Source organism: Diplotaxodon limnothrissa, linkage group LG12 (assembly GCF_057381915.1).
Source record: "Diplotaxodon limnothrissa isolate DT_005_m linkage group LG12, D_limnothrissa_male_GT1.1, whole genome shotgun sequence".
NCBI classification, from domain to species: Eukaryota; Metazoa; Chordata; class Actinopteri; order Cichliformes; family Cichlidae; genus Diplotaxodon; species Diplotaxodon limnothrissa.
The window spans coordinates 8768826-8794912 of NC_140607.1; the positions used below are offsets into that span (position 1 = coordinate 8768826).

General features: G+C 39.6%; 1 protein-coding gene across 1 annotated transcript in view; it reads right to left on the bottom strand.

Moving 5' to 3' along the window:
- Window positions 1-26087, bottom strand: part of LOC146620843 (zinc finger matrin-type protein 4-like) — a 149391-nt gene that overhangs the window by 106470 nt on the left and 16834 nt on the right. Inside the window, exon 2 of the mRNA XM_085367094.1 lies at window positions 15777-15878. Coding sequence (XP_085223220.1) covers window positions 15777-15878 — 102 coding nt within the window. The remainder of the gene's footprint in view (window positions 1-15776; window positions 15879-26087) is intronic.

A 26087-nucleotide genomic window follows, 5' to 3' on the forward strand; every position in this document is an offset into this window, starting at 1 on the left:
TTGGTTTTGAAATGGTTGTGATCAACTGCACAACGACTACGCTATGCACAAAGTGACATCGGAGTGACATCTTTATATGTCACTTTTGGACATGCAATTTTGGTCCACTGATGGGGTTGTTTTGTGATGCCAGGCAACGTCTTTTTTTAACGTCTACTGAATGTCTATTGTTGATGTCCTTGTTGATGACCTCCATGTACGGGCTACTTATAGTTGGACTTGGTCATTTTTTATGCTGTTTCTATAGGCCCTGTTTTTCAGTGTTTCCAGGGTGAAACAGTTCTTAGTAAGTTTTGTTGGTTTTGAACTTGTAGCTTTATAAGGTGTGTATTCACAATACACTGATAAAAATTAGTGGTTATAACTTGAGCTCCTTCTTGAGAGTCTGCAAAATAATCTCTGCTCTTGTGGAGTATTTGGTGGAATACTATGTCCATAAAAGTGCATGAGTTCTGGAGCTGTATCGTTTCTTTTTGAAACGTCTGTGAAAAATCAGAACAGAGCATCTGGAATAAACAGCAGGAAACATCTTTTAGGATTTGTGCAAGATTCAATTTAAAAATCGATTTACAGACAATTTTTTAAAATTCTGAATTTGCAGGAAAGAAAATACATTGACTGACTACCCACAAGTGATACGTGGCTTCATAAGGAGTCTGTGTACGTATAATGAGAAATGGTAGAGAACTAATAGAAGTTGGTGGTTATGGGAGCACCTGCTGAGCTTCACTTGGAATAAACCTATTCATCAGCACAACCTACATCAGTATCACTGAGAGAGGTCGAATATATTGGTCCAACACTCTCATTTCAAATCATTTCACCTGTCCTCTCGCATTTGTCACTGTAATACCTGCCAACTTATCCACTGCAGGAAAATAAACCTCACTTCAGATAGCTCATACCGACACAAGCAATTGCAATCAGAGCATAAATCACAGCAGGAGTTCAATTTGTTCTCAGGACAGGAAGCAACTTCATTCTTCACTGCTGACAGTCTGATGTGAATTAGCAGCAGCCACGCCACCTCATTGCTTTGATAACCAACTTGACACCTCAGATGATTACTAGATGGATTCATTTAGATTTCTTTTATTTAATGCTTTCACACTGAAAGCTGATTGACTAAAGCTCGCTTGGCAGCAAGCCAAAGGCTGGTTTGCAGAGATCGGTAGACAATACTGGGAGCAAACCCTGAGGCTGCCGAGAGAACACTGTCAACGCTGTCAAAGTAGGCCATGCAGTCAATTCTCAAGTTCCCACTAAAAACGCAGTATCAACCACAAACAAAACCCTGTGAGATCAAAGAGAACAAGCTTGTCGGCTTAATGGGCCATCCAGTATAAAAGCTGAAGTCTGTTGAAAATGCCATGAAAGCTTCGGTTATGTTTTAATGTCTTTTTGGGGGGAAAAGGGGTGTTTCAAGGAAACATTGGACTGTTAGGCGGTACAATGTGCAAGTCCAGCATCTTCCTTTAAGCCTGAGGACTCTTCACTCTGCTGATTCTATTTTTGACAGCTACTAATATTATATCTCATTCAAATTCCCCTGAGCTTACAAAGCTTTTGTTCCTCTTTCCAAGAATTTCAAGACAATTTTTCCCAAAAGCTGGACTTTAACTTGCATATGAGGGCTGCAGTGAAAGTGTTGCCTTTTTTGTTGTTGTAGTCGTTTTTACTCACTAAATGACTAATCCATAAAAGAAACTTCCATAAGAACTCAACTGAAGCGCAGAGAGGTAATAATGCACCACTGCTGCAAAGCAAGAAGAACTACAGGTCTCATTATCATCTTGTAAAGCTCTCCTTTCACTCTCACTGCTATCCTTCTGTCACAAATCACCCCTGACACTCTCCACCCACTCCATCCTGCCTTCACTCTCTTCATCACCTCTCATGTACGTTGTATGTTGTACTTCAGGTATTACAATTTAGCTACCTTGCATTTTCACTGTTAAACCAGCCCTGCTCTCATTCACATACATATTTGGTCTTGCTTTTAGTCAGGGCTGGATCAGGTGACCCTGAAGCCTCCCTTAGTTATGCTGCAATAGGTCTAGGCTGCTGAGGATATCCCATGATGCACTGAGTATTTCTTCTTCACTCACCTATTTTAACTCTGTATGTTTATACACCACTCTGGATTTAATCATTAACTAATTTTATTTTTTGGCTCTACTCCACAATGTGTCTTTTGTCCCCTCCCTGAGCCTGGTTCTGTCGGAGGTTTCTTCCTGTTAAAAGGGAGTTGTTCCTTCCCACTGTCCCTGCTCATAGGTGGTCTTCTTACTCTCGGGGTTTGAATAGGGATGGGTATCGTTTAGGTTTTATCCGATACCGGTGCCAAACCGGTACTTTTGAAACGGTGCCGGTGCTTAAACGGTGCTCAAACTGGTGCTTAAAGAATGGAGAACACAAAATTGGTCCAAAAACCTCTCATGTTCAGCTGTTTTTTTGTAAAAAGATAACAATGTTAGCCTTTTCTGCAGCTATAGGGCATACATGGTATCACTCTTGGCTGGAAGCAGTGCTTAAACAATGGAAAAAACACAAACTTTGTCCAAAAACCTCTCATGTTTAACTGTTTTCCACTCTTTCTTTGGTCATTATAGCCTTTTTGGCCAGGGTGAAGGGAGCATCTGCCATCAAACAAGAGGACAGCTGCATGTAACTACGATGATGTTTGCTAGTTCACCTTACATGCATTGGTTAGCCTACTCAACATAAATTACACACGTACAACATTAAGCTACTCACGCAGAGAAGAACGGATGCTGCTGCCATCATCATCCGTCATCATTTCTGCTACACTGGCAGGGCTAGGGGCCAGGACTCTCCTCTTCGGGTTTTTGGGGGATGTTGCTAACTCCGGGTCCGATAACAGGCACCACACCCGCAGTAGATGCGCTCGGTGTGAGGTCTCGCAGCAAGCTATCAAATACGGCGCATTTCTCGGCTTTTTAAAAAAACGCTATGCGTTGCCAGGTGTTTCATCAGATTTGAGGTGTTACTTCCTTTGACAGTATCACAGTATCAGCTTAAAGCAGTTGTTGCAGGCTGCTGAGTTTGCATATTTTGCTGTGAAGTACAGCCAGACTTTTGACCGCTTCGCCTTGGGCATTTTTAATCTGTAGCTCTGCTCTAAAAGAACGTACGTACCTGGACCCGCCTACTATCCTCGGAAACGTAAAATGATTGGCTCAGGAAAAAAAAGCACCGAAATAAAGCACCAAAATGTGCGCTGCTTTTCGGTCTGGTTACTACCGTATATGTCAGAACCGCTGCCATGATGGCACTGGATACCGGTACCCATCCCTAGGTTTGAATTGAATTGTTTTTATTAAAAAAAAAAAAAAAAAAAAATTACACATAACATATAATGTAATTGCAAGGAGGTATTTCTGTAGTCTATTGATACTAGATAGTGGAAAAGGGGTGGGATTAAATAAGCTTATGCTTCTTCCTGCTCCTTTTTGAACATGGACGTTATTTGGAGTTGTGGTTGCTCGTTTTCCTTTTGTTTGCTTTGTTCATTTGTCTCTTTTAATTCTATTTTTTTTTTATACTTTTTCAACATGTTCAAAATAAAGATTCAATCAATCAATCAATTGTATTGCTTTTACTAACTTCCTTTACTTTTTTCTCCAAATAATGCCTCCACCTCTCCAGGTTCTCTTTCCTCTATTCACTACTCTCACTACAGATTACAATGTCATCTGCAAACATTATAGGCCTGACCTCATCAGTCAGTCGGTCGATCACTATTGCAAACAAGATGGGGTTAAGAGCCGATACCTGATGTAATCCAATCCCACCTTGAATCTGTTGCTCCTACTGCACACCTCGCCACGGTCTTGGTGTCTTCATACTTATCCTGGACCACATTCACATACTTCTCTGCCACTCCTGATCAACTCATAGATTACCAAAGTTCCTCTCCTGGGACTCTATCACATGGTTTCTCTCCAAGTTTCTCTCTCTCATGGTTTTCAGTTGTTGAATCTAAATTGCCCATGGGTGTGAATCGTTGTCTGGCTCTTTGTGTTAGCCCTACTGGTGGCCTGTCCAGCATGTACCCTGTCTCTCGCCCTATGGTAGCTGGAATAGGCCCCAACCCCCTCCTGTGATCCTGCTAAATAAAAGAGACTGGATTGACTGGAAGTCCCTGTCAAGACTCCATAATTGCTATTGACTATAATCATGATTGTAATTTTCTCTCTTTATGCTAATGATTCTCAGCATCCTCTGTATTGGTACACTGCAGCAGTGTCACAGCAGCCGCAGAGCACAAAACTTTCATGGCACACAACAAACAAATTGTACCAAACCACCAAAGGCGAGATGCAATGTTGAAAATTGGGCTTGTTGTTTGGAATTTGTGCCTCACAGAGCCAGAAGCACATGTGTGTGTGTATGTTGGGAGGGTTGAAAACCTTGCCTGGGATTATGAGCTGAGTCACAGCGAAACTGTGAGGGAATTCAATCTATTTGCAAGTGGAATATGCATTTCGCGCTCTTTTAATTTGACGCGCATCATGGGCTAAACGCCTCCCTGTCAGGAAGATTCTGGGCTGTTTGGAACTCGTTTAATCATCTTTCAAGAGCCAAAAGGACTGTTTCACCTACCTCTCTCTCTCTGCCTCTCTCTCCCTCTCTCTGCTTTAAGGACGGGCTAACAACTGATCTCGCAGGACTCTTTCTATTAATAACCACTCCTTCACTCCTCTGTTTCCCAGTGAGACAGCCTCATAATTAAACTGTGTAAACGCTGCTGCATTAGTGTTTTTTGCTTACCAGGGAAGCTTTGGGCCACTTTTCATTGTGCCAACATGTTTGGAAGCGTTTTTAATCTTCTTCTTGTTTGTGCTGTTATCGCATGGCACGGAGAGACAGACTCCTGAGGAGCTTACAATTGTCTTTTACTCTTTAATTTAATAACAGAGACTGATAATGAAGCAAAGTCGCTCTACTGTTGATTATGTTTTCCAGTGATCACACTTCAGGTTGAGTGGAACAGCACTTTTCAGTCTCATTTCTCTACTGTAGATTAGTTTCTGCCAGCACTAGAAATGGCTAATATTTCCATGCCATTAACTCCAAAGCCTGTGAAAATGACAGGAGATGGCAGATGGGGGCCATGTGGACATCAGTCTTCCAGATGCAGACAAGAGCATCTATAAACTCTCTGACGCACCTGCTGCAGGTATTAGCAGACCTCGACATTCGGCTAATGATGCATGGGAGGTAATTACAAAGGGATCACGGAAATTAGTTTCTTTCTTTATCAGACAAACACGTGGGCCAGGACCAGGGCTGCACAGAAACTGCTAGTGTATGAGACACCAGGAATTCATGAGTGAAAGGCAATTCTATGTGACTCCACTGACTGCATAAAAATCTGTTCATGGACTACCAAAGATAAAAACCTTGGTGGTAGTTACTGCTACCATACGTGTCTCCAAGAATGCATATTCTCACTCATGATAGCAGCTGGTAGAGATCCTTCCTTTGTGCCTCTTTGGAGTGATAGAAACAACTAGTACTCACACTGAACTACAGTGATTTACTAATCCTCTCCCTCAAAAAATCAATACTTGTAGAGGTCAAACTGAGCTGCATGGAAAATGCAGATTACCTCGTCAATAGCTGACACACTCTCCTACACACTCACATGCTACAGTTTAGTGATGAGCCTGTGTCAGTGAAAGGAGGAGTAACTGCTCAGGATTTATAAAATGTTGATTTCACGCTTTCTTAGGTTGTTTTGGGAGAAATTTGTTTTAAAAAGTGAGAAAAGCTGAATTTCAAATGCGATGCATATGGTCAGCAACAATATCTCTGGTAACTTTACATGATGCTCAGCTGGCCCAATGTGTGTCAAAGAAATATCCGCCACACTATCACATCACCACCAGTCTAAACTGTAGATACAAGGCAGGATAGATCCATGCTTTTATGTTGTTCATGCCAAATTCTGGCCCTACCATCTGGACATCACAGACAGTGTCTGCATGCCTGAGCTGCTGCCATACGATTGACTGATTAGATATATCTGTGTTAACATGCAACTGAACAGGTATATTTAGTTCACACCATGAAAATCACAAAAGACATGCAAGCGTTGGAAAACGAGGACATCCCGGGATGAGACAGCAATGGCAGCACCCCTGAGGGCACATGATATCGTCTGAGCCAGTCGCAGTTATTAGGCCCTGTGGTCTTCTCTAGACATCTAACGCTTCAGACATATTCAGCAGTCTGATTGGAGTGCTGAATGTGCGAATACAGCAGACACAACACTAAGCTCATGAATGAGACAGGGACTTACATGCAGTGGAGAGAATGGAAGAGGAGCAGTGTAGTGCAATGTTGCATTAAAGTAAAATCATATTAAGATATGATTTAGCCTTGTTTGTGTTCCTATCTTGGTAAAATCTTTTCCAAACTGTCAACATGAAAACATAGGCAACACTAAGACACCCACCAGTCTGTTTTATGGACTCCCTGATAACTCCTTGATAACTTAGATCATAAAATCATAAAATATAATAAACTATCTGCTCTGAATCCGGTAAAATAGTAACAAAAACTAAAGCATCACAAAATAGTCTTTCCACCATGGGATAAACTGGGATTTGGCACATTGAAAAACCCTAAGACCCAACGGAGAAAAATAAATAGTATGAAAATATCCATCCATCAATTTTTTTCTGCTTAACTGGGGCCAGGCTGCAAGGGCAGCAGACTAACTGACTAGCCCAAACCTCCCTCTCCCCATCCACCTCCTCCAGCTTATCTGGCGAAACACTGAGGTGTTCTCAGGTCAGCTGAAAGTCATAATCTCTCCTGCATGTTCTGGTCCCATGTTCTCCTGATAGATTGCACGGAACACCTCACCCAGGCGTCCAGGAAACATCCTAGTCAGATCCTAACTGACTCTTTTCTTCTGTGGGCTCACAACCTACAAGAGGCGCTGTAGAGGCCAGGTGCATGACATGACCGTGACATAAGCAGCTACAGCTGTGGTGGGCAGCATGTTTGACAGAAATAGAGAAAATCTTTGTGTCGGGTGGAAGTCAAGGGCAGAGGCCCTGGCGGTGGAGTTCAAGTTGGGACACTGTGTGAAAATAACTTTGATAAACCGATTTATACCGTGAGCTCCAGTGGACTGTACTTTTTTTGTGTACAAGCTAGATGTTCAACTAATTTTACATTGTTGATCTTAAGTTCACTGCTCTTTGTCAAATTTAGCCAACTACAATTTACAGTATGTTATCTCATGGATCGGTTATCAGGACAGGCAAGTCAATCAGTGCTTGACTAGTCAAATCAATAAAATAAACTTAATTAGCGTGAAACCAACATGAAAGCGATCTCTGTCTCAGAACAATGTTCTGTACTATAAATTATGTTTTATTGTCTGTGCACACTGTGATTTACGGTCCTCTTGTGACCAAATTTGGCATTATCTACACAAGCTAGCATGAATAGCAACTACTGCATGTATCGGAAGCAGATTTTTTTGTTGTAGTTTGAGTACACACGTTATGAATACTCCTGTATTGGTAGATGCTTTTCCTCTTTGTTGTATATTTTAAATATTTAGTGTCAGATCAAATAAACAGTGAAATATTCAGAACATCATGAAAGACACTTCTCACCTCAGCCATTTCCTGGTAAAACTGCTGCCCTCGGGCAGGTATAGGACAATCAAAGCAAGAACAAACAGATTTAAACACAGCTTCTACCCAACAGCAATATCGTATTTGAACATCAGCATTACCAACCATGCTGTGGAATAACTTGCAACTAATTGAGGCATATGTATTGGAATGAATGTAAATGTTCTGTTTTTTTATTGTTTTATTTTAAGGTTTTCAGCACCGATCGAAGACAATTCTTTTAATTTCATTGTTCAAGCGACAATTACAATAAAGATATTCAATTCAATTCGAAAAGAACACAAAAGTAGGAAAGAAAAAAAAACCACTATTATATATTAAACACTTGTTCAGCCAGAGAGCACTTCCAAAAAAGACATTCAGCACGGGAAAGAAAGGCAGTACAGAGTCATAAATGGTATGTTTTAGTCTGGTCTCTTCTCAGCACAGTAAACAGCTGCTCATTAAGATGTTGTAGGGCCGTGGTAGGGGGATGGGTGGTGGGAATAACTGGTTTATTGGCTCTGTTTGCCCCCTACACCACTATACTAGCTCAATGGACTATTTTACCATCATGGTTTCTTTTCAACCTTAAGCTTTAATAAATGTAACCAAATCTAGCCTAACACACACATGCATTATATTTAATTATGTACTGTAGTATTACACTGTATATTAGCTGAGCTCCTAAACCCTTCTCCTCTTCTTTACAAGCCAAGTGAGTCATTTGCTGTATAAAGCATAAAGCATAGCATAAAATGTTGAAAGGCAAACTCATTTTGTAATGTCTCCGAGATAATAGAAACCTATTAGTGAGGACATGAAGTGCACAAAGAGCATAGCAGTGAACAGAACAACACAAGCAGCCAATAGTGAGCTACTCGAACTTTAAGAGTGTCCCCAATGCAGTTGAATTCTGCTCTTGTTCGATCATGTTATGTACTGAGAGGAGAATCACAATGTAGTGGAGTGAAAATGCAAAATGTGAGCTTGATACAGCTTTCACGGAAAAAGTCATACATGCTGCAGCTGCTGGATTAGTGTGGTGGCATTTTGAAAATGACTCTGCAGTGCTGACAAATAGCATTTGACAGGCATTGTTCCTGGATGTGGGGAATGAGATTATTCAGCTTGAAGTGGCTGAAATACACATTGCCTTAGATTTATGAAACTGTGCAAAAGGTAGTCTGCTGTGGCATGTTTAGCTCATGCTGCTGAAATATACGATTTTACATCGTTTTCCAGGACTTCCCTCTGACTGGAAAGATCGAATCCTTGAAACCAGATTTTCCTGTATAGGTGAAAGCTCCAAACTTCATTTTGTATCTAAAGATTAAATAAAAAATTACATAACAATGGATCTCGTGTTCATTTCTCTCCTACTCATAAACCTACAGAGAATTATTTCAAAACTGAATCATAATAAGATTAACCTCAGTTCCATAATACAAGCTATTTTAGGGTATAATGATCTGATAAACCCTGCAATTTACCACACAGCAGACAGACAGAAATAACAGCTAGGTAAAATAGTGAGGCGTTTAACAAGTATTCAAATATTTCCATCCGTAGATAGTGGAGACCAAGACCACAGCAGATGTCACCAATGTCAGCTAAGAGGAAACTGAAATTACAATTCTCATGAGCTGACAAAATTGGACAGAGGAAGACTGGAAAAATGTTGTCTGGTTTGACAACTCTCAATTTCTGCGGTGATATCAAAATGTCAGGGCCAGAATTTAAAAAAGGACTGATCCATCCCGCCAACACCACCAGCACCAGTTTAGGCTGCTGGTGGTGACACAATGGTGTGGGGGGTATTTTCCTTGCACAGGTTGGGCCCCTAGTATCAACTGAGCATTGTTGTTGACTGTGTCCATCTCTTTATGACCACATTGGATCGGCCTTCTGATGCTGCTTCCAGCAGAATATCACAAAGCTGTAACATGTCACAAAGCTCGGATCATCTTAAACTATCTCTTTTCTCTGTACTCAATATAATAATACCTTTAATCAGATTTCAGTGTAATATTACCTTGGGGATGTGTGGACTGGAAGCACTAAGTATTTACATGATGTTATTAGGGCTGGGCGATATGGCCTAAAATTCATATCTCAATATTCTTTAGCTAGATGGCGATATACAATATATATCTCGATATTTTTTAAAGCCATAAAGTAAGAACTAAAAGAGAATTCTTAGTCACACTGTGTCCCAGATCTCACACAGGCACTTTTATTAACATACAGCGTAGATGTACATGAAAAAATTACTCAGAGATAAATTATCAGCATTTATTAAATAATAATTCTCCATAAATAAAATAAAACAATGTTGTTTTTGTGCATAACAAAACGCTCACAACTGTGCAGTCAAAATGTAAACTAAAAGACGCTGAGCATAACAAAGACAGACAGATTTCACCGCTGCTCTGTTCCCAAGTTCTACTGCGTGACTGACAGCCTGGAGTTTGAAATCCGCTTCGTAAGCGTGTCTCTTACAGGTGCCATTTGTGCTCGTTATGCGCACACAATACGGTAATATTATATTGAAGCACAGTATGCATTACTCCACGAGGCTCCAGACTCCGCTAGCCGTAATGCTCCAACAATCCATCAAGCGGTGCAGCTTCGTAGCTTACCAAAGTCGTACTAAAGCATTTTTGACAGATTGCTCAGCCCTTTGTACCACATAAAATCGGTTCGCGGTCAGTAAGCACAACCAGAACTCATACATTTTTGAGAAAATGAAAGGATTTTAGTGTAAGGTTATATTAGGGCTGCACGATTTTGCATAAAATGAGAATCACGATTTTTTTGGCTTAGAATTGAGATCATGATTCTCTCACGATATTCTTTTCCAGTATAAATATTTATTGCACTTATTAACTGCACATCAACTTCGCAACAGTTGAGACTGAACATAAAAACAATAAATAAACATAAAAACAACAAAAGTCTCACATTTTGTTGTTGCCGCAAAATGTTGTACTGCTTGAAATTCCATCTCCACCGTTGCTCGACACTGCGTGTATAGAGCAGGTAGTGCAACAATAGAAAAATAGTTGCGGGACGGCACTGTGTAGCGTTTGTCTAGGGTGTTGATCATTTCCTAAATCCCTCGTTTTGCACAGTGTTGATGGGAGCCATATCTTTGGTCAGGTGATAAGTGATAGCCTCCGTAATTTCTTTGTGCCTGCGGGAGTTCGACGTGAAGCGCTGTATAAGGTTCCCGTTATTGATGTTTGGGTGGTTGACCGGGACGGATTTTCTCCTGTCACTTTCTCGTCATCCCTGACGTGCTCTCCGTTGTTTTTTCCCTGCTAATTTTAGCAGCCAGCTTCTGTATCACGTGGTATAAGGCTCCGCCCTTGTCATTTGTTGAGCAGGAAGAGTGAGCGCTTGTTTTCATGCAGATTACGTCCCGGATCAAAATGCGGTACAGTCGTCGTCGTCTTTTTTTTTTTTTTTTTTTTTTAAATCGTTGTCATTCGGAAATGAGATCGGACATAAGTATGAATCGAGATCGCGATTTTCTAACGATTAATCGTGCAGCCCTAGGTTATATGTAAGGTACTTTGTTTCAGGGCAGGAGGCTGGGAGACTTCGTGGTCTGGGATACAGCACACATTTTCACACACTCTTCATTTTGCACTTTATGGCGCTGTTGTAAATGGTGAAAATACTAGTAATGCTAGCTGCACGGCGTCAACACGTTAACGAGGTAACCGTTAACGCGTTGACGCCGTGCAGCCCCACGCACGGGGCAATCCGCAGTAACTCGTTAACGGAGATTTTCCGCGTTAATACAGTTATGGCGTTAACGTCATTTTAACGAGAGTAATGCTGCAGCACTAAAATAGTAATCTCTAAATGTTTTCTTTTTACCGACCAGCTCCTCTTTGATAGCTACCGTGTCCATCTTGTCGTTAACTGCAGGTGAAGCGATGGGGGAGGGGGAGTTGTGTTCAGTGAAGGAGAGAGGCAAGGCAGAGTAACGCAGCGTAGAGACAAAAGTGGACGAAAGAGAGGCAAACTTGTGGTTCCACAAGTATAATTATAACGTAACATAGACTATATCGATATAAACGATATTGTCACATCTCTTATTTCGTATAAAAATATATTGATATATTTAAAAACTCAATATATCACCCAGTCCTAGATGCTATCATGTATATAATCTGTATATATTATCCTCATGTTAATTAATGTTATGATTAATTAATTTTTAAACAAAGGCCATGTTCTGATAACACAAAAGAACTGAAGCAAGGCAGAAATGTACACCTGTTTCAGACTATATTAAGTAATAACTGACCACAACTATGAGGTCATTATGTAGCAGTCTGATGTCCATAACAGGTCCTGTCATTAAGGTATGGCACAATGGAAGCTATGCATTGCCACATCTCAAATAACAGACTAACAGACTGCTGCTTAGATTTAATTTGTTAAAAGAGAATATATTATATAAGACTTAACTACATTCTAAAAAAAGAGAGAAACTGGTGTGGAGGTGGGTTGCAAAGCGACTTGCAGATGAGCGCCAACTGTGGACAGGCTGATGCAGCTTATATAACACATCAATATGAGATTTGGCAGTTGGATGTGAAGAAAGCTATTAGGTAAGCATTCAGCTGATCTGTCAGAACTCTATCTGAGCTTGACTTTAAGGTCTCTCTGAAGTAGGGCTGTGCGATATGACCAAAATCTCATATCCCAATATAAGACATCTATCGTCCCGATAACGATATAAATCACAAAATTTTAACATTTTCTGTAAATTCTGTGAATCTCGGGCAGCTCGACTTGGCTGAAGTGTTTCCAGCTGGGCGTCGCATACCTGGAGTCGAGTGTTTTAACAGATGCATGAAACGATACATTTTTAGACATAAGTTGTAACGGCCGCCATTTTCTTTGTGAGTATTTATTACACGGCGTGCTGCGGGGAAAAGCCTGTTCTAACGTTTGAGTCTAAGGTTCATTTTTAGCACCTGATGGGCCTTTTTTTGCTTCTCATCCGTGTGATGCCATAAAACAGTGCCTTAGATCACCCCTAAAACATGCCACACTCAAGCAAGTACTAATAAACTGCTGTTGACTCAGTAAGTGAAAGACACGTTGAACAATCAGACATTTAACGAGCTGTGTTATATTTCTTCAAGAGCAGTTACTCAACACTGCTAGGGAAAATACATTAAAACGTAATAGGCATCTAGTTTAAAAGAGGTTCTCTTGCACTGCTTGCAAGAGGGCAGCTTGTCAAGAGAGGCTGTAGTACACGCCCAAATCAGAAAACATGCAACGAGACAGATGCATAAATTAACATGCGCCACACTCATATCTTTGAACTGAGAACCAAAGGCCACTCTGATCCACTCTGCAGGGGAGCTCTTGCTTTGATGTATTTGAAAAGGAGGTTTAAAGATCAATTACATGTCTACTGTCACCCCAAAGACTGATTTAACTTTGGAGTTTAAAAATTCAAAGTAACACTGACTCGATCACAGATCATCATATTTGAGTGAGTTAGATGACCAGTCTGTCAAAAAGATTTCATCTGAAGGGGGGATACAGAAAAAGTTCTCCATTTGATAAAAAAGTCCCTACTATGGTCCAGGAAGTTTTAACTATGAATTCTTTTTCAGTTAGTTATTTAATTATTTATTCCTACCCTGAAAGCCCTTTACATGTCTGTCTCCTATTGCCTCTGATCTCTCTTGTTTTTGCAGAGTCGAACTTGAAGTCTGCACACTCTTCCCACTATACCTTATACAGTTGCGGAGGAAAACCATGACATTTGCCTGAAAGCTCACCCCACACTTCCTGACACTGGTGGTGTTGCCAGTACATCTAGAACAATATGCCTTAGGACCTACTTTCACCTCAAAATCCACCTGTAGGGCTTGAGGCCAAGGGAGGAAATCATTATTGCCTGTCTCCCTTGGAGATTCCTTGAGTGGGGGGAATCTCCAAGGGGTGATGAAGTCAGACCCTTAAGGCCAAAAATGTGAAATGGCAATAACAATAACATATTATCTGTTGCAAAAAGCTTAAAAAAATTGGTCTGCATCCCCCGTCAAAAGGAGTTTTCAACTACAGATACACAACTGGCCCAGCGCTTCACCTGAAGCATAGACGTAAAATCTTCTGGCTTCCTTCTTTCTTTGGCAAATGCACTTTTTCATTATTAATGACCATTATTATGATTTATACATATGTTCATATTTTTAATGAAAGAGGTCATGAGTTTCAGATGCAAGTTAGAAGATTTGAAGCTCTACAGTCTGATATACAGCAACTGTAAATCTTCAAATGCAGCACTGCTGGAATCAAATCGACAAAAACAAAATGCAAACACTTCACCTTTTCAAATGCAAAACTGCCATCTCGATTCAAAAGTTTACTTTGTTGTGGCACTTCCCTTTTTTCTTACTGTCGTCAACATGACCCAAACACGTCACCATGCATTAGACCCTAACTGTGCTAAAATAGAAGCCAAATACACTCTATCTCCAGGAGGCAACAGGCCAAGTGCTGTATTCTGCATTCACCACACAATAACAAAATTAATACTTGATTCGGATTGGTACAGCCACTTTCTGTCTCCTGCAACAGCCTGAAGAACACAATAGTTCTCCTGTTTCCCATAGGCAGTTAGGGCTACTTTAAATAGCACTCCGCAGCAGCAGCACAGCGAGCACTATGCCCTGCAGGAAACAGAGTCTGAGTTAAGAGTTGCAAAAGAAAAGTTGACTCAAAGTCAAGGAAAGCAAGCTTAGGACGAGGCAAAGTTAGGACAAAGTAACACTGTCAGAAAAATGTAAAAAAAGCAAACAAACAAAAAAAAATTTCGTTTTCGTTTTTGAGATTTTACCTCAGCAAACTGATGCACAACAACAGGAAATCAATAACATGCTTAATTGACTCAAGGTCTCAAACTGTTTTCTTTCAGCCTCTCAAAGAATGAAAGTCAGCTGGCCAGTCTTTGATAATATTGCCTGGATGGTAGTGTTCATATGAGTCCCTTCAACTCCTGTTACTGCAGATGTCCTGTAGCGGCAGGCTAGCCATCAGACTCACTGGTCTTGAAACTCAGTTTGACAGTGAGTGAGCGGTGGCATCTGCAGAGAGATAGAGGTCCACTACCTGATGATGCTCAGGCAGGAGGAAACCAACTGGCTGCCTTCCTCAATTTGACCTTGAGTTGACTGATTGGGGCATCGCCAGTTTCAGCGCGTCGGGTTAAAGGACAGGTACAGATGTGTTTACATAGATTTACTACATTTTTTATTTTATCTTGTCAGAAACTCCTTAAAACTCACTTGCAAGAACATTAAAGTGGACGTGAGATGGTATTTGGCATACTGCAGACAAATTTTGTGGTTTCTTTAGTCCATCTCTCTATTTTGGTAGTTACTAGCCAGCTCCAAAGCTAGCCACCAAAATATCAAAATAATAGGGCTTTACTGAGATTATTCAATAATCCTATTGATAGAATATCATTAATTAGTGGGCTTCCATGTCAGGAACTATATTAACCATTAGAAACAAAGGGCAATTCAGTTTGTGAACAGTAAGGTTAATGAAGGGAAAATTTGGGGGATTTATTTGGATACAATATTTGGCTTTGATTACCAATCTAACACCAGTCCTAAATTTATTTTGCAGTAGTTAGTTGTATCACTTTGCAATACTTAAATACAAAATGAGAGATTAGAGACTTATTTGTAACTTTAAAATGCTTTGTAGCTTTTCAGTAATGGCTTTTCTTGTTTACTGCAACTGTGCTGTCAAAGTTTGAATTCAGCAATGATCTCTTGGGGTTAAAATGTTAGGTAGTGTGGATGAATACCCCTTAAAGTATGAGCTGTGGAAAATCTCAAAGTTCAGTTTCTCTTTTGGTTATATCTGTATTTCTAGGTTTGCATTCAACTGAGGCTAAATGAAAGAACAAACAACTGGGTGAACTCAGGTGTATGTCAGTGTGGAGCTGCAGGGCTCAGGTGGATAGATTTTCCAAGTGTCTCTGGGGGCAGTGCCTAAACAGCACAAATCTTGTCATTAGCTCCAATAGAGTAGTATAGTATATCAGGGTCATGTGACTCTCACCTCATAATGGGCGACCCGCTGGGACTCGGAAATGAGCTGAGCGCTGCACACTTTGCAGTAGCTGTCTGTGAAAAGCCCTTGGTCCACCTCTGTTGACTTCATCTGGAGAAGGAGAAAATGAGTTTACTGACTGGAGTTCCGTTTTTGGCAGGTGTTTTTAAGAACTGCACACATAATGCTGACTGTTTTTGAAAGAAAAAGCCCATTTCAGACAGGATGAGTCAAAAGAAGTTAGGGAAAATGTTTTTTTATTTAAACGGCAAGTCCGAATCAAACTGGACCTCTCTGACTAACAGTTTTGACAAAATGACATAATATGTCCACTGTACATTCACACAAACACAGAAAGCTGTCTGATTTCCATTGGTACTATCAGGCAGCCTTGTTTTGTAGGTCTACAGGGAGCTGTGACAAACCAACCAAGATGTAATAGAGCAAGTAAACAACAAACTCATATTTTCAACACAGTTAATCAATATTTTATTAACTTAGTGACAGATGCTGAGCAGCTTTTGCAAGCAATGAGTCAGAAAAACTATACAAAATATCCCACTTAAGACATGAAGCTAAAATGTTATTTGTTAATGAATAAATAACAAGAGATCAAAGACGAGCTGTTCCTGGGAATTCATTAAAGTATAAAATTGAACTCCAGGCTGTGTGTTGTTGGAGAAAAAAATGTATTCTAGGTGACATGGCTGCAAAAACCTTTTATTTTCATAGCTGAGCCCTCTCTGCTTTCTATTACTAATTCAGCCTAGTTTACAACAGAAGCTCGCATTTCATATTTGGAAGCAGTCAGGCTTAACTCATCCTCATTTACAAAGGTGCAGCTTCATTTGGAGCCACGGGACAGAGGGAACTTAGGAGGAACGTATCTCAAACTTGTTTCAATTTACAAATTTGATAGCTAATAGCTCTGTGCTATTAGCAAAAGTAGGAAAATTGTAACAAGTTTTAAGAAGTCTTAAAGATTGGATGCATTGGATGCAGTTTCCCATCCGGGTGGGGATTTTGCAGTACAGGATTCTCTGTAGTGCAAAATCATAAGTCCTTCAGTCACCTGAGGTAATAACTGGTCTTCCCTCTCCGGCTGGATCCCATTCATGCTGAGAGGATGAAGGTTCTTTGCTAGTTTTCTGGTAATGTCCACTGTTATCTCTTTGTTGGTCTTACACACATTCAGCTCAAGATTGTCAAGCAATACTAAGATGCATTAACCCTCCTGCCTTCTTGGGACCTTTTTGTGCCACTGCTATGTGTTAAATGGCTGCCATTTCCACTGTGTTCAGTGGAATATAACCAAACTTGCCACAGGATAGTTTTTACCTGTCAATGTTAATATTCCAGTGTGAATTCCTTAAATCAGCCTAAAATGGCTGAGCAGCAGAAATCCCCACACCCATCACCCTGGGGACCATTTTCTGCCCATTGACTTCCATTATAAACGCTATTTTTCAACCCCAAATTATCATCATATGATTTTATTTTTTCTTCTTTTCTTGGATATCAATGAAGACTCAGGGCCTTGAAGTTTTAATTTTTAAATTGCAAAAAAAATGCAAAAAAAATAATGGCAGGTCAAAATGTATGTTGGTGCCAATCTTTGGTCCATCTAAAGGCCTACTTATAATGACAATCACATATTACTTCAACTGGTTTTTTGTGGAAATATTTAGTTTCGTTTTTTGGTTTTTGGGGCTTATAACACAGGGCGCTCATGTAATAACACTGGGATTTGAAGGGTTAAAACAACGAAAATATAATTAAAACTTTACATGAATATTTCAGGGAGAAGTAGTTTTACAAGGTTGGCTAATTTAAAGTGGAATAAAATATGGATATATGGTCTTTTTATGGCGTGGCTGAGAATGGTCCCTAGGGTGATGGGTGTGAGTTTTTTAAAGGATGGCAGGAGGGTTAATAACAAGAAGATGCATCTTGGTATTGGTTTTAGATTCAAAATCTCTACTCAAGGAATCATTGCACAGCATATGATCATCAAAGTTTTAATCCTCCTCAAATCACTTAGTAGGGCCATGGTGAGGATGAGTTTGGTCTTAAAAACTGCACCAGGTGTCCTCTGGTTTGTCAAGCACAAGCAGGAAACACAAATATTCTGACAGAGAGCTGGAAAATGCCAAGGCAAAGGGCTCATTAGAGACTTGTCAATCTCAAGGCAGACAAACCTTAAATTATACCCTACTTTAACATTTGTTTTTTGTTAAGGAGATAACATTCTATAAAAAAAATTAGTGTCACAGTGAACAGAAAAATGCTCTTAAGCAGCAACAGAGTACGCAAAAAGAGACTGAGCTCACAAATCAGAAGTAAGATCACTGTCTCAAAGTCATCATTAAATTCAGAGTTTTCAGATGATTCACCCCTGTTGGCCATAATGTTTTAGACCTAGAGGTTTCCTCTGCCTTTTACATCCAGTCTGTGTGGTTTTACAAGCTTCCCATAAGTGTACTCTTTAATATTCACAGAGAGTACCACTTAGCTTGTGGTAATGTATAATTTGCATGGCTTATTTGGGGTCGGATTTTACATTTTCATTGGCAGAAAGATGAAAAAAAATCTTTTTCCTTGTTATTACTAATTGATAGTTCATCATGCCAACAAACCAAGTGGCTAAATTTACATCCACTGGCCAGAGAATATCTACTTAGAACATAAAAAATTATATTGACTGATACAGCAAAAGAAAGAGACACACAGAAATTTGGTGGTCGTCTTTAGGCAAGGTAGGAGGATGGAAATTTATTGACAAAATGATTTTACACTAATTCTGTTTCTAGACCTGAATCTTTGTTTATTGCCCTAATGATTCATGATAAATTTTGTGTGTGGAAAAGAAATTCAGCCTACAGTAGTTTCAGCATCAGAGAAAATGTTGGATTCTTGGAATATGAAGCACCAGCAACAGAACAGAAGAATAAACTTGCATGTTATTCAAGTATGAAATATTTGCACTATCATTCAATTCAGTTTAATTCAGTTTTATCTATACAGCACCAAACAGTCACAACAACAGTCGCCTTAAGGTGCTTTATATTGTAAGGTAGGCCCTACACTACCCTACCCTCTGGCAGCAAAGACATTATGGTCAGACTGAGAAAACAGGGGCAAAACATGTCAGGAGTGTATGTGTCTGCAGATAAACAGCAAGAGAAGAAGAGAAACATAAATAAGTCAGCACTGCCACTCTCTTCCAAAGTCTTGTAATCAGTCGAGAGCACCGTCACTTCTAGTTCAGATTCTAGAGGACAAACAACATAAATAAGCATCTTTGAGAGCTCTATCAGCCTGTGCCAGTTGGAGCCACTCACTATTTTAGCAAGGGTGCACAGATGTGCAAAATGAATAATTAATCTGCCTAAATTCTGTTAAGAAGCAGAGGCATCAGGGGTAACTTCTGCAGAAGCCTGGGAATGAAAGCAACTCTTATCTCTGACTTCATTTTCCATAGTTAGAAGGAGGTCTCAGTTCTATTTCTGCCATTGTAAAGTCTGCATATTCATCTTAGTTTGGACTAAATGGCCAAAACCCTACAATGTGGAGTAAACAGAGAAATAAGTAAATATTTTTCTGTTATCTCTCTCCACAATGCATAATCCCGCGAGACACGAAAAATCATTCAGCTGGATTTATTGTTAGGATGTGAGCTCTGACCCTATATTTTGTCTGCATTTAAGGTCAGCAATGGTGGGAGTTTACTGTAAAAATCTCAACACCGCCTAATAAATAACAGTAAAACAAGGCCTCTTAAAAAGTTATTTGTTGTTAGTGGTTTTGATTTTGGGTAATGCTGTATTGACCTATTTCACTAAGAAGCGAGACCCCTTGTAACACCTTCGTTAGGCTTTTTTCCTCTTTTGTCCTGTTCTCTGAAACTCTGAAACCACCCTTGTGCATCTTCTGTTTGCCATTAGACAAACATTAGATTCATGTACTTTAAATCTGTATCTCATTGTGAGTCAGAGGTGTACCCAGACAATTTACATAACTAGAATTTGGCTAATTTGCCAAATTGTTCCCTCAAAACCTCATAATGTCCACAAAGTGGCTAGTGAATCACTTAGGGGTTAGGTTTAGGTAGCATTTTATGTATGATTCTACTTATGCGTAAGAAGGATTCTGAAAAAATACAAAACATTGCTTTTCAAGTCCAGTCTCTTACATGTATCCTTACCCTCAATCGGTCAAATGGTTGCCCCTCCCTGAGCCTTTTTAGTTAGTTTTTCCTTCCCACTGTCGCCAGGTGCTTGCTCATAGGGGGTCATCTGATTGTTGGGGTTTTCTCTGGGGTTTATAAGCACCTTGAGGTGACTATTGTTGTGATTGGGCGCTATATAATTGGATTTAACTGAACTGAATTTCGACCTAACAGATCTTCTGTTATAAGATTGGGTTTGGTTTGGGTCTGTCAGAAAATAGATGGAAGGGATAGCATTAAACCAAACCATAAGTCTACTTCCAACCCTTCAAAGGTCACCAACTCTGTGTTTCATACTTGATATTCTCAGTTATAGCCCAAAGAGTACACCTATGCTAATAGTTCCAGTCAAAAGCTTGTTAAGCCCTGTGTACATATACAACTATGTGTTATATAGCTAATGGTCGGCCATTAGTAGAGAGTTCAAGCTCTACCAACTACATTCACACTCCGATGGATGCATCGGAGAGCAACTTGGGGTTAGTATCTTGGCCAAGGATACTTGACATGCAGACTGGAGGAGCCAGGGATCGAACCGCCAACCTTCCGATCAGTAGGTGACCTGTTCTACCTCCTGAGTTACAGCCACCCCTGTGCTAACGTGGTGCCAAGTAAGCTGAAGAGGTCCTGAGAAATAAAGCCCCTTGTTGTTAGGTCTGAACCTAGTGGTCAGCTCATGTTTCATTCCTGTAAAGATTAACTTAATGAGAAGTGGTGGATGGGCAAAAATAGAAAAAAAATAATTATTTTTTACCTGAGAAGAGAACTTGTTCGTGAGTGTGTCTATCACACAAAGGCACAAGAGAGAAAGCAGGAAACGTCCTGCTGAGTATTAAGCACAGCGCTCCAAAGAGCAACAGCTTCTCACCAAATTAACATGTGCCTCTCCTTGGTGTTCAATTCATTAAGCTAATGGATTTTACTGTCAGATACATTGCTATAATTGCAAGAGGTTGACTCTCTTCTAAATGAGAAAAATATTAATTTTTACCCCGTGTAATTGGATAAGGGGAGGCATCGCACTTGTAAACCAACAGGGGGTCCTTTACACAATTCAATCATCAATATCTGATCAGAGCAGCTGTTGTTAACAACATTACAGGCAAGCTCTCTCAGCACAGCTCCGTGAGCTCATTACGGAAGTTATGTTGCCACTCTGTCCCTTGTTTCTCCTTCACCAGAGAAGTCAGAAGAAACAAACCAGCACATTTCACACCAATGATCAAATTAGCAGAAAGCCAGCTTTCCTGCTTACCGACCTTCTTTGACTACGACAAAGTGTTAGCACATCAACGGAGGCAAGCTCCGTAGAGCTGGAAAAGTGAGGCTGGGGATAGAAAAAAAGAAAAAAGCTGACGAAACAGAGGGAGAGAAAGAGTTCAGAGATGAAAAGAAGGTTACAGTGGCGAGTGCCCAGCAGATGCTGCTGCTAAAAAGGTCAGTTGTAAATCGTTATGGAGTGTGTTAAGCTGGGAAGCTGGATGAATGCCCATGCAGATGAGCTGGACTCGTGCTGGCCTTAGTGGCAGATGACCCTTTGGCTAAGAATAGTTCAGATAACAAATAATGATAACCAGCTAAATGGGCACTGCTGCTGTCACAACATAAAAATTCCAGCTTTGATCCCAATGTCAGGTAGGAAACATTTTAATACACAATTCTATCGCCTTGTCATTGCCTATCATATGAACAGACATTCTGACTTGACTATCAGAATGTCCCAGGCCTATTCTTTGGACGGGTTAGGCCTGTATTGGTTACACTGTGAATGAAAATAAAAGTGCATGAACAGGAAACACAACACGGAAAGACCTCTGGAGAGTGCACACACCCAGAAAATATCCAGTTCTCTGCCAGCTTTTAATTAGATCTTAAATTATTTTTTGTAGGCCACATGAGAATGTCAGTGAGTACGGGACAAATGCTTCTTTTGATCAGACGCTGCCAATAGGTTAAAAATGAGCTGTCTGAACAGCATGGCATTACTCTGTTACACTTGTATCAGTACTACATTTTATCCTCAGTGGACTTTTCTCTTTTTCTGAATCAATGCCAACATACCAGGAACTGCAGATGAACGTCATGAAATCCCCAAAGTTATCTGAGTATTGATTTTGGGCTAATCTGTTCAAGTAGAAAACTAAAGACGAAAAATCACAATTAGAAATGTACACAACAAATGTATGCGGCAAATTTTATAGCAACTCAGAGCTGTTGCGATAACCCACTGAAATCCAAAAATACAGTGGGAATGTGTTCCTAGACAGACAGTGGATCAAACAACACCTGAGACTTTTTTGTTTGCTATCAAACTTGAATATCTATATCAGTGACTTTTTTTATGACAATCAATTCTTGAAAGACTCTTAGAAGTCAGGAGGTCAGAAAAATTATTAGTTAATCATTCACTGACATTCATTGTTGGAATGAATTTATCAGATTTCAATAAAAGATTGATCGGAATTGGACAGAAGTGAGAGCAAATGGAAGTTGCAGGTTTTGAAGGTTTAAGAACATGTAATGTAAGTTAATATGTCACACATGTTAAACCAGCCTTCAACACTAGCCCTGCTCAATAATGCATCATCACACTGGAGACTAGCTGATAACAACAACTGGGGTACGTTGTTTGATTGTCTGGTTCGGAATAATATCAGTAAATCTTAGATTACACTGAGCAATCATCTCTTAGAAGCAAAGCCACATAAATACCAAATGTGTTGTCTCATCCTTAACTAAGTGATTTTAGAATTCCACTGTATTCACATGGGGCGATTCTGCACTTCCCACACACAGGCCTCAAATTCCTCCGGTGAGGAGCTTTAGTGACTAGCTGCCCCAGATTGTTTCCCCCATCCTTGAACTGTCAGAGAGATGTAACACACAGCAGAGTGCTTTAAAAAGAGAGAAGAGGCATTTAAAAAGCTGTAGCTGATATCAGCTTTCAACAGTATCACTGTGTTTCTCTGTGTCCTGCAGACGTACTAAGTCTTGCTACATTTGTGGCATACCAAATACACAAATAATACACAAAAACAGAGTTCCGACACAAAGAGACTTTATTTCAGTGTGCAGCCATGTTATACTAATACTATATACTAAACACTAAAGTCATATATGTATTATGTATTTTCTTTCTTTTTCTCTTTTTGTGACTTTATCAGTCTCTCTAATAGTTGAGTGAATTTCTGCCCCTTTTTTCTTTAACATTGCTTCAGTTCATCAAAGTTTGTGACGATTCCTTTATGCAATGCTCTCTTAATATTTTAAGGAAGCATTTTAATCGAGTTGAGGTCCAGCTCATTTGTACCATTTGAACTTTCTAAATAGGAAGGAGAGGATTGTTTACCATTAAGTCAACCACAGTTTGAGTTGTCCTCAGATGGATAAAAAGATTTACATATAAAAATGCTAAAATGAGTTGCCAGACTTATTTGGGCAGACATTATTATTCTTGTATACTGTCTACTTATATTTGTGTTGGATTTTTTGATACATACCAGGTTAAACGTTAACAGCCAAAATGACAGTCAGCAAGTCAAATAACATTAATAAAAACAAAAATCATCATCATCATCATCATCAATGTTGTCTCAACCAGACTGTAAAACTTTACTGTAAAAATGGAGCAAAGCTTTTTTTTGCTTTTTTTTCTCCAACTCTAAAAATGGCAAACACGACAAAACTATGGAAACATATTTGGGAAGCAATATGATGATATCACAAAATGAAGCCATTAAAAATTAAAGGTACTATAAGTAAAATTTCATCACTAGATTTCAGTACATTGCAGATTGATATCAGTACAATTCTTATTTCTTACCCCTCCCATTTCAAGTGCATCCCAGCTACAGTAGCCACTCCAGGACAAACAACTTTGGCTTCTACTCATATGTAGTGAGTAGATGCTGTCAGTCTTCTGTTTACTTCAGCTCAGCTATGTTGACAGCTTAGCTCAGCTCGGGTGTTCACATCTATTTACTTTAGAGGAGATTGTAAAACTCTGTAAAAGGAGACTGATATGATTCGATGAGACTGTGTAGCGCACTTCTGACCGACTACAGCGATACTGAGGTGAGTTGTTGAGAATATCCTAAACTTTTCTTATAAGCGCTGTTGTTAATTGCTGCTAGCTGACGTTAGTGGAATTTTAAAGTTGATTAAGTTGTAATCAATTATTTCTGTTTAATTATTTCTGTTTATGTGAATTTGTTGTTTTAAATACACATCAATTAATATATATTTATTAGTGCAAAAATGACTTACAATACCTTTAAGTTTGCATTTGCAAAGGCTGAAATACAACACCAACAAGGCTACAATCTAGGAAACATTCCAGTGAACTGCAGTCATCCTAAAACCCGCACAGTCCATTTGGTCTTTACTGAATTTTTGGCTTGCAAGTTCAATTCAAATTCATAACATTAACTGTCCTATTATTAACTGCACAAGAAGTGCTGGTCATTAGCTGCTAGCTTACTGTGTAAAGTCGTCATGGGTCTGTAGCTCTGTCCACCGTTTTAGGGAACATAGTTTGCTTTAAAGTAAGTTAATTATTATTACTTTATTATTATACCATTAAGAATAAACAATGAGGATTCTGGATCAGCACCATGACGCAAACTTGTGGTATAGTATATACAGTACTCTGGAGAAGGTATAAAATGTCACTGCATGTGCATGTGTGTGTGTTTTATGTGTATAGATTTTTTTGTTACATTCTTACACTACCACGACAACCCCGCTCTTTTGCCCTACTAATGTTCTGGTTTCAGTTTATTTCCCACAGTTTTTTTAACCTCTTGCCTTATGATTCCAAGCGCTGTCACCAATCTTTGTATTTTTTTATTATTATCTCATAACACGTCTTTAATCAGCTACCATCTTTCCTATGGATTTTTTAAATGTCTACCGTCTCAGATCAACACAGCCCTGTCCTCTAACACCACCAGGAGCAGCAGCAACCCCTCAACAGAACATTGTACCCCTTCAGTTAAAAACACGGGCTACATTTGGTTTGTGTTGTCCACACCTGATGACAGTGATACAGTATGATGTGATTTCATATTAGATTTTTGATGAATGTGGGTTGTTGTTATTCAGCCTGTTTCTATGTGCCCCTTTTTAACTTTGAGCACCCGCCCCTTCAAACATCTCTGCACAGCCCTGGCATCAGCCAACATTACAAAGAGGAAAAGGTAGAATCTTTGTCATGTTTTAGCTTTTATTTCTATTTATAAGTGCACACGTTTTGTCATCATATATAAAGACTGACTTTAATGGTGTTTGTACAGGGTTTTTTTCAGATGTAGAGTAAAAGTTAACTGATGTCAAAGGAAATAACATTTCTTTGATTCAGTAAGTATATGTGACAGTACTCAACATTTACTCTTTTTTTCTTTAAATCAGTAATAAACAGACTTGGCTACTGTGAGACTCATGCTGGAGACACTGTCTGGAACAGATATACAGATGCCCCATAAATTTCACACTTTTCTAAGTTCCTCCTGTCTTATGCCATACCTTTGGCTTTACGTTTGGTGAGAGGTCATTCTGCTGTCATGCCCTTTCTGACTTTTCGTTAAATCTTGCCTTTGGATTTCTGCTGCTAACAAGAAATTAGCAACTTTAAGTACAGCTCCTGCTTCCACAAATTGCTGATTTAGATGCTTTCACTCACTCTTTCTATTGACTTGTTATTTGGGATTATTCTTCAAGGCTCCTAAAACAAGGAATTCAGCGGCTGCTTTTGTTTTTGAACATTTCTTTTTAAATCTCACAGTCCACCAGTGATTTCTCTTTTACTTGATGTTTTAATTTGATGTTAAAGTTCAAAGACTTTTTCTGTCTCTGTCCTTACCACTTACCAGTTGCTCCGTCATATGGCTCTTTTCCACTTGTACCTACTCAGCTCAGCTTGACTCGACTCAATTCAGTTTTTAGGGTTTTCCATTAGGTGGTAGTACATGGTACTGGTAGTACCTGCTCAGCTGGGGTTCGACGCAAGCTGAGTCTGAAAATATGACATCAACAGACTGCATGCCACAAATTGGCCAATCAGTGGCATCACTTGATGAGTCATGTGAGTGATT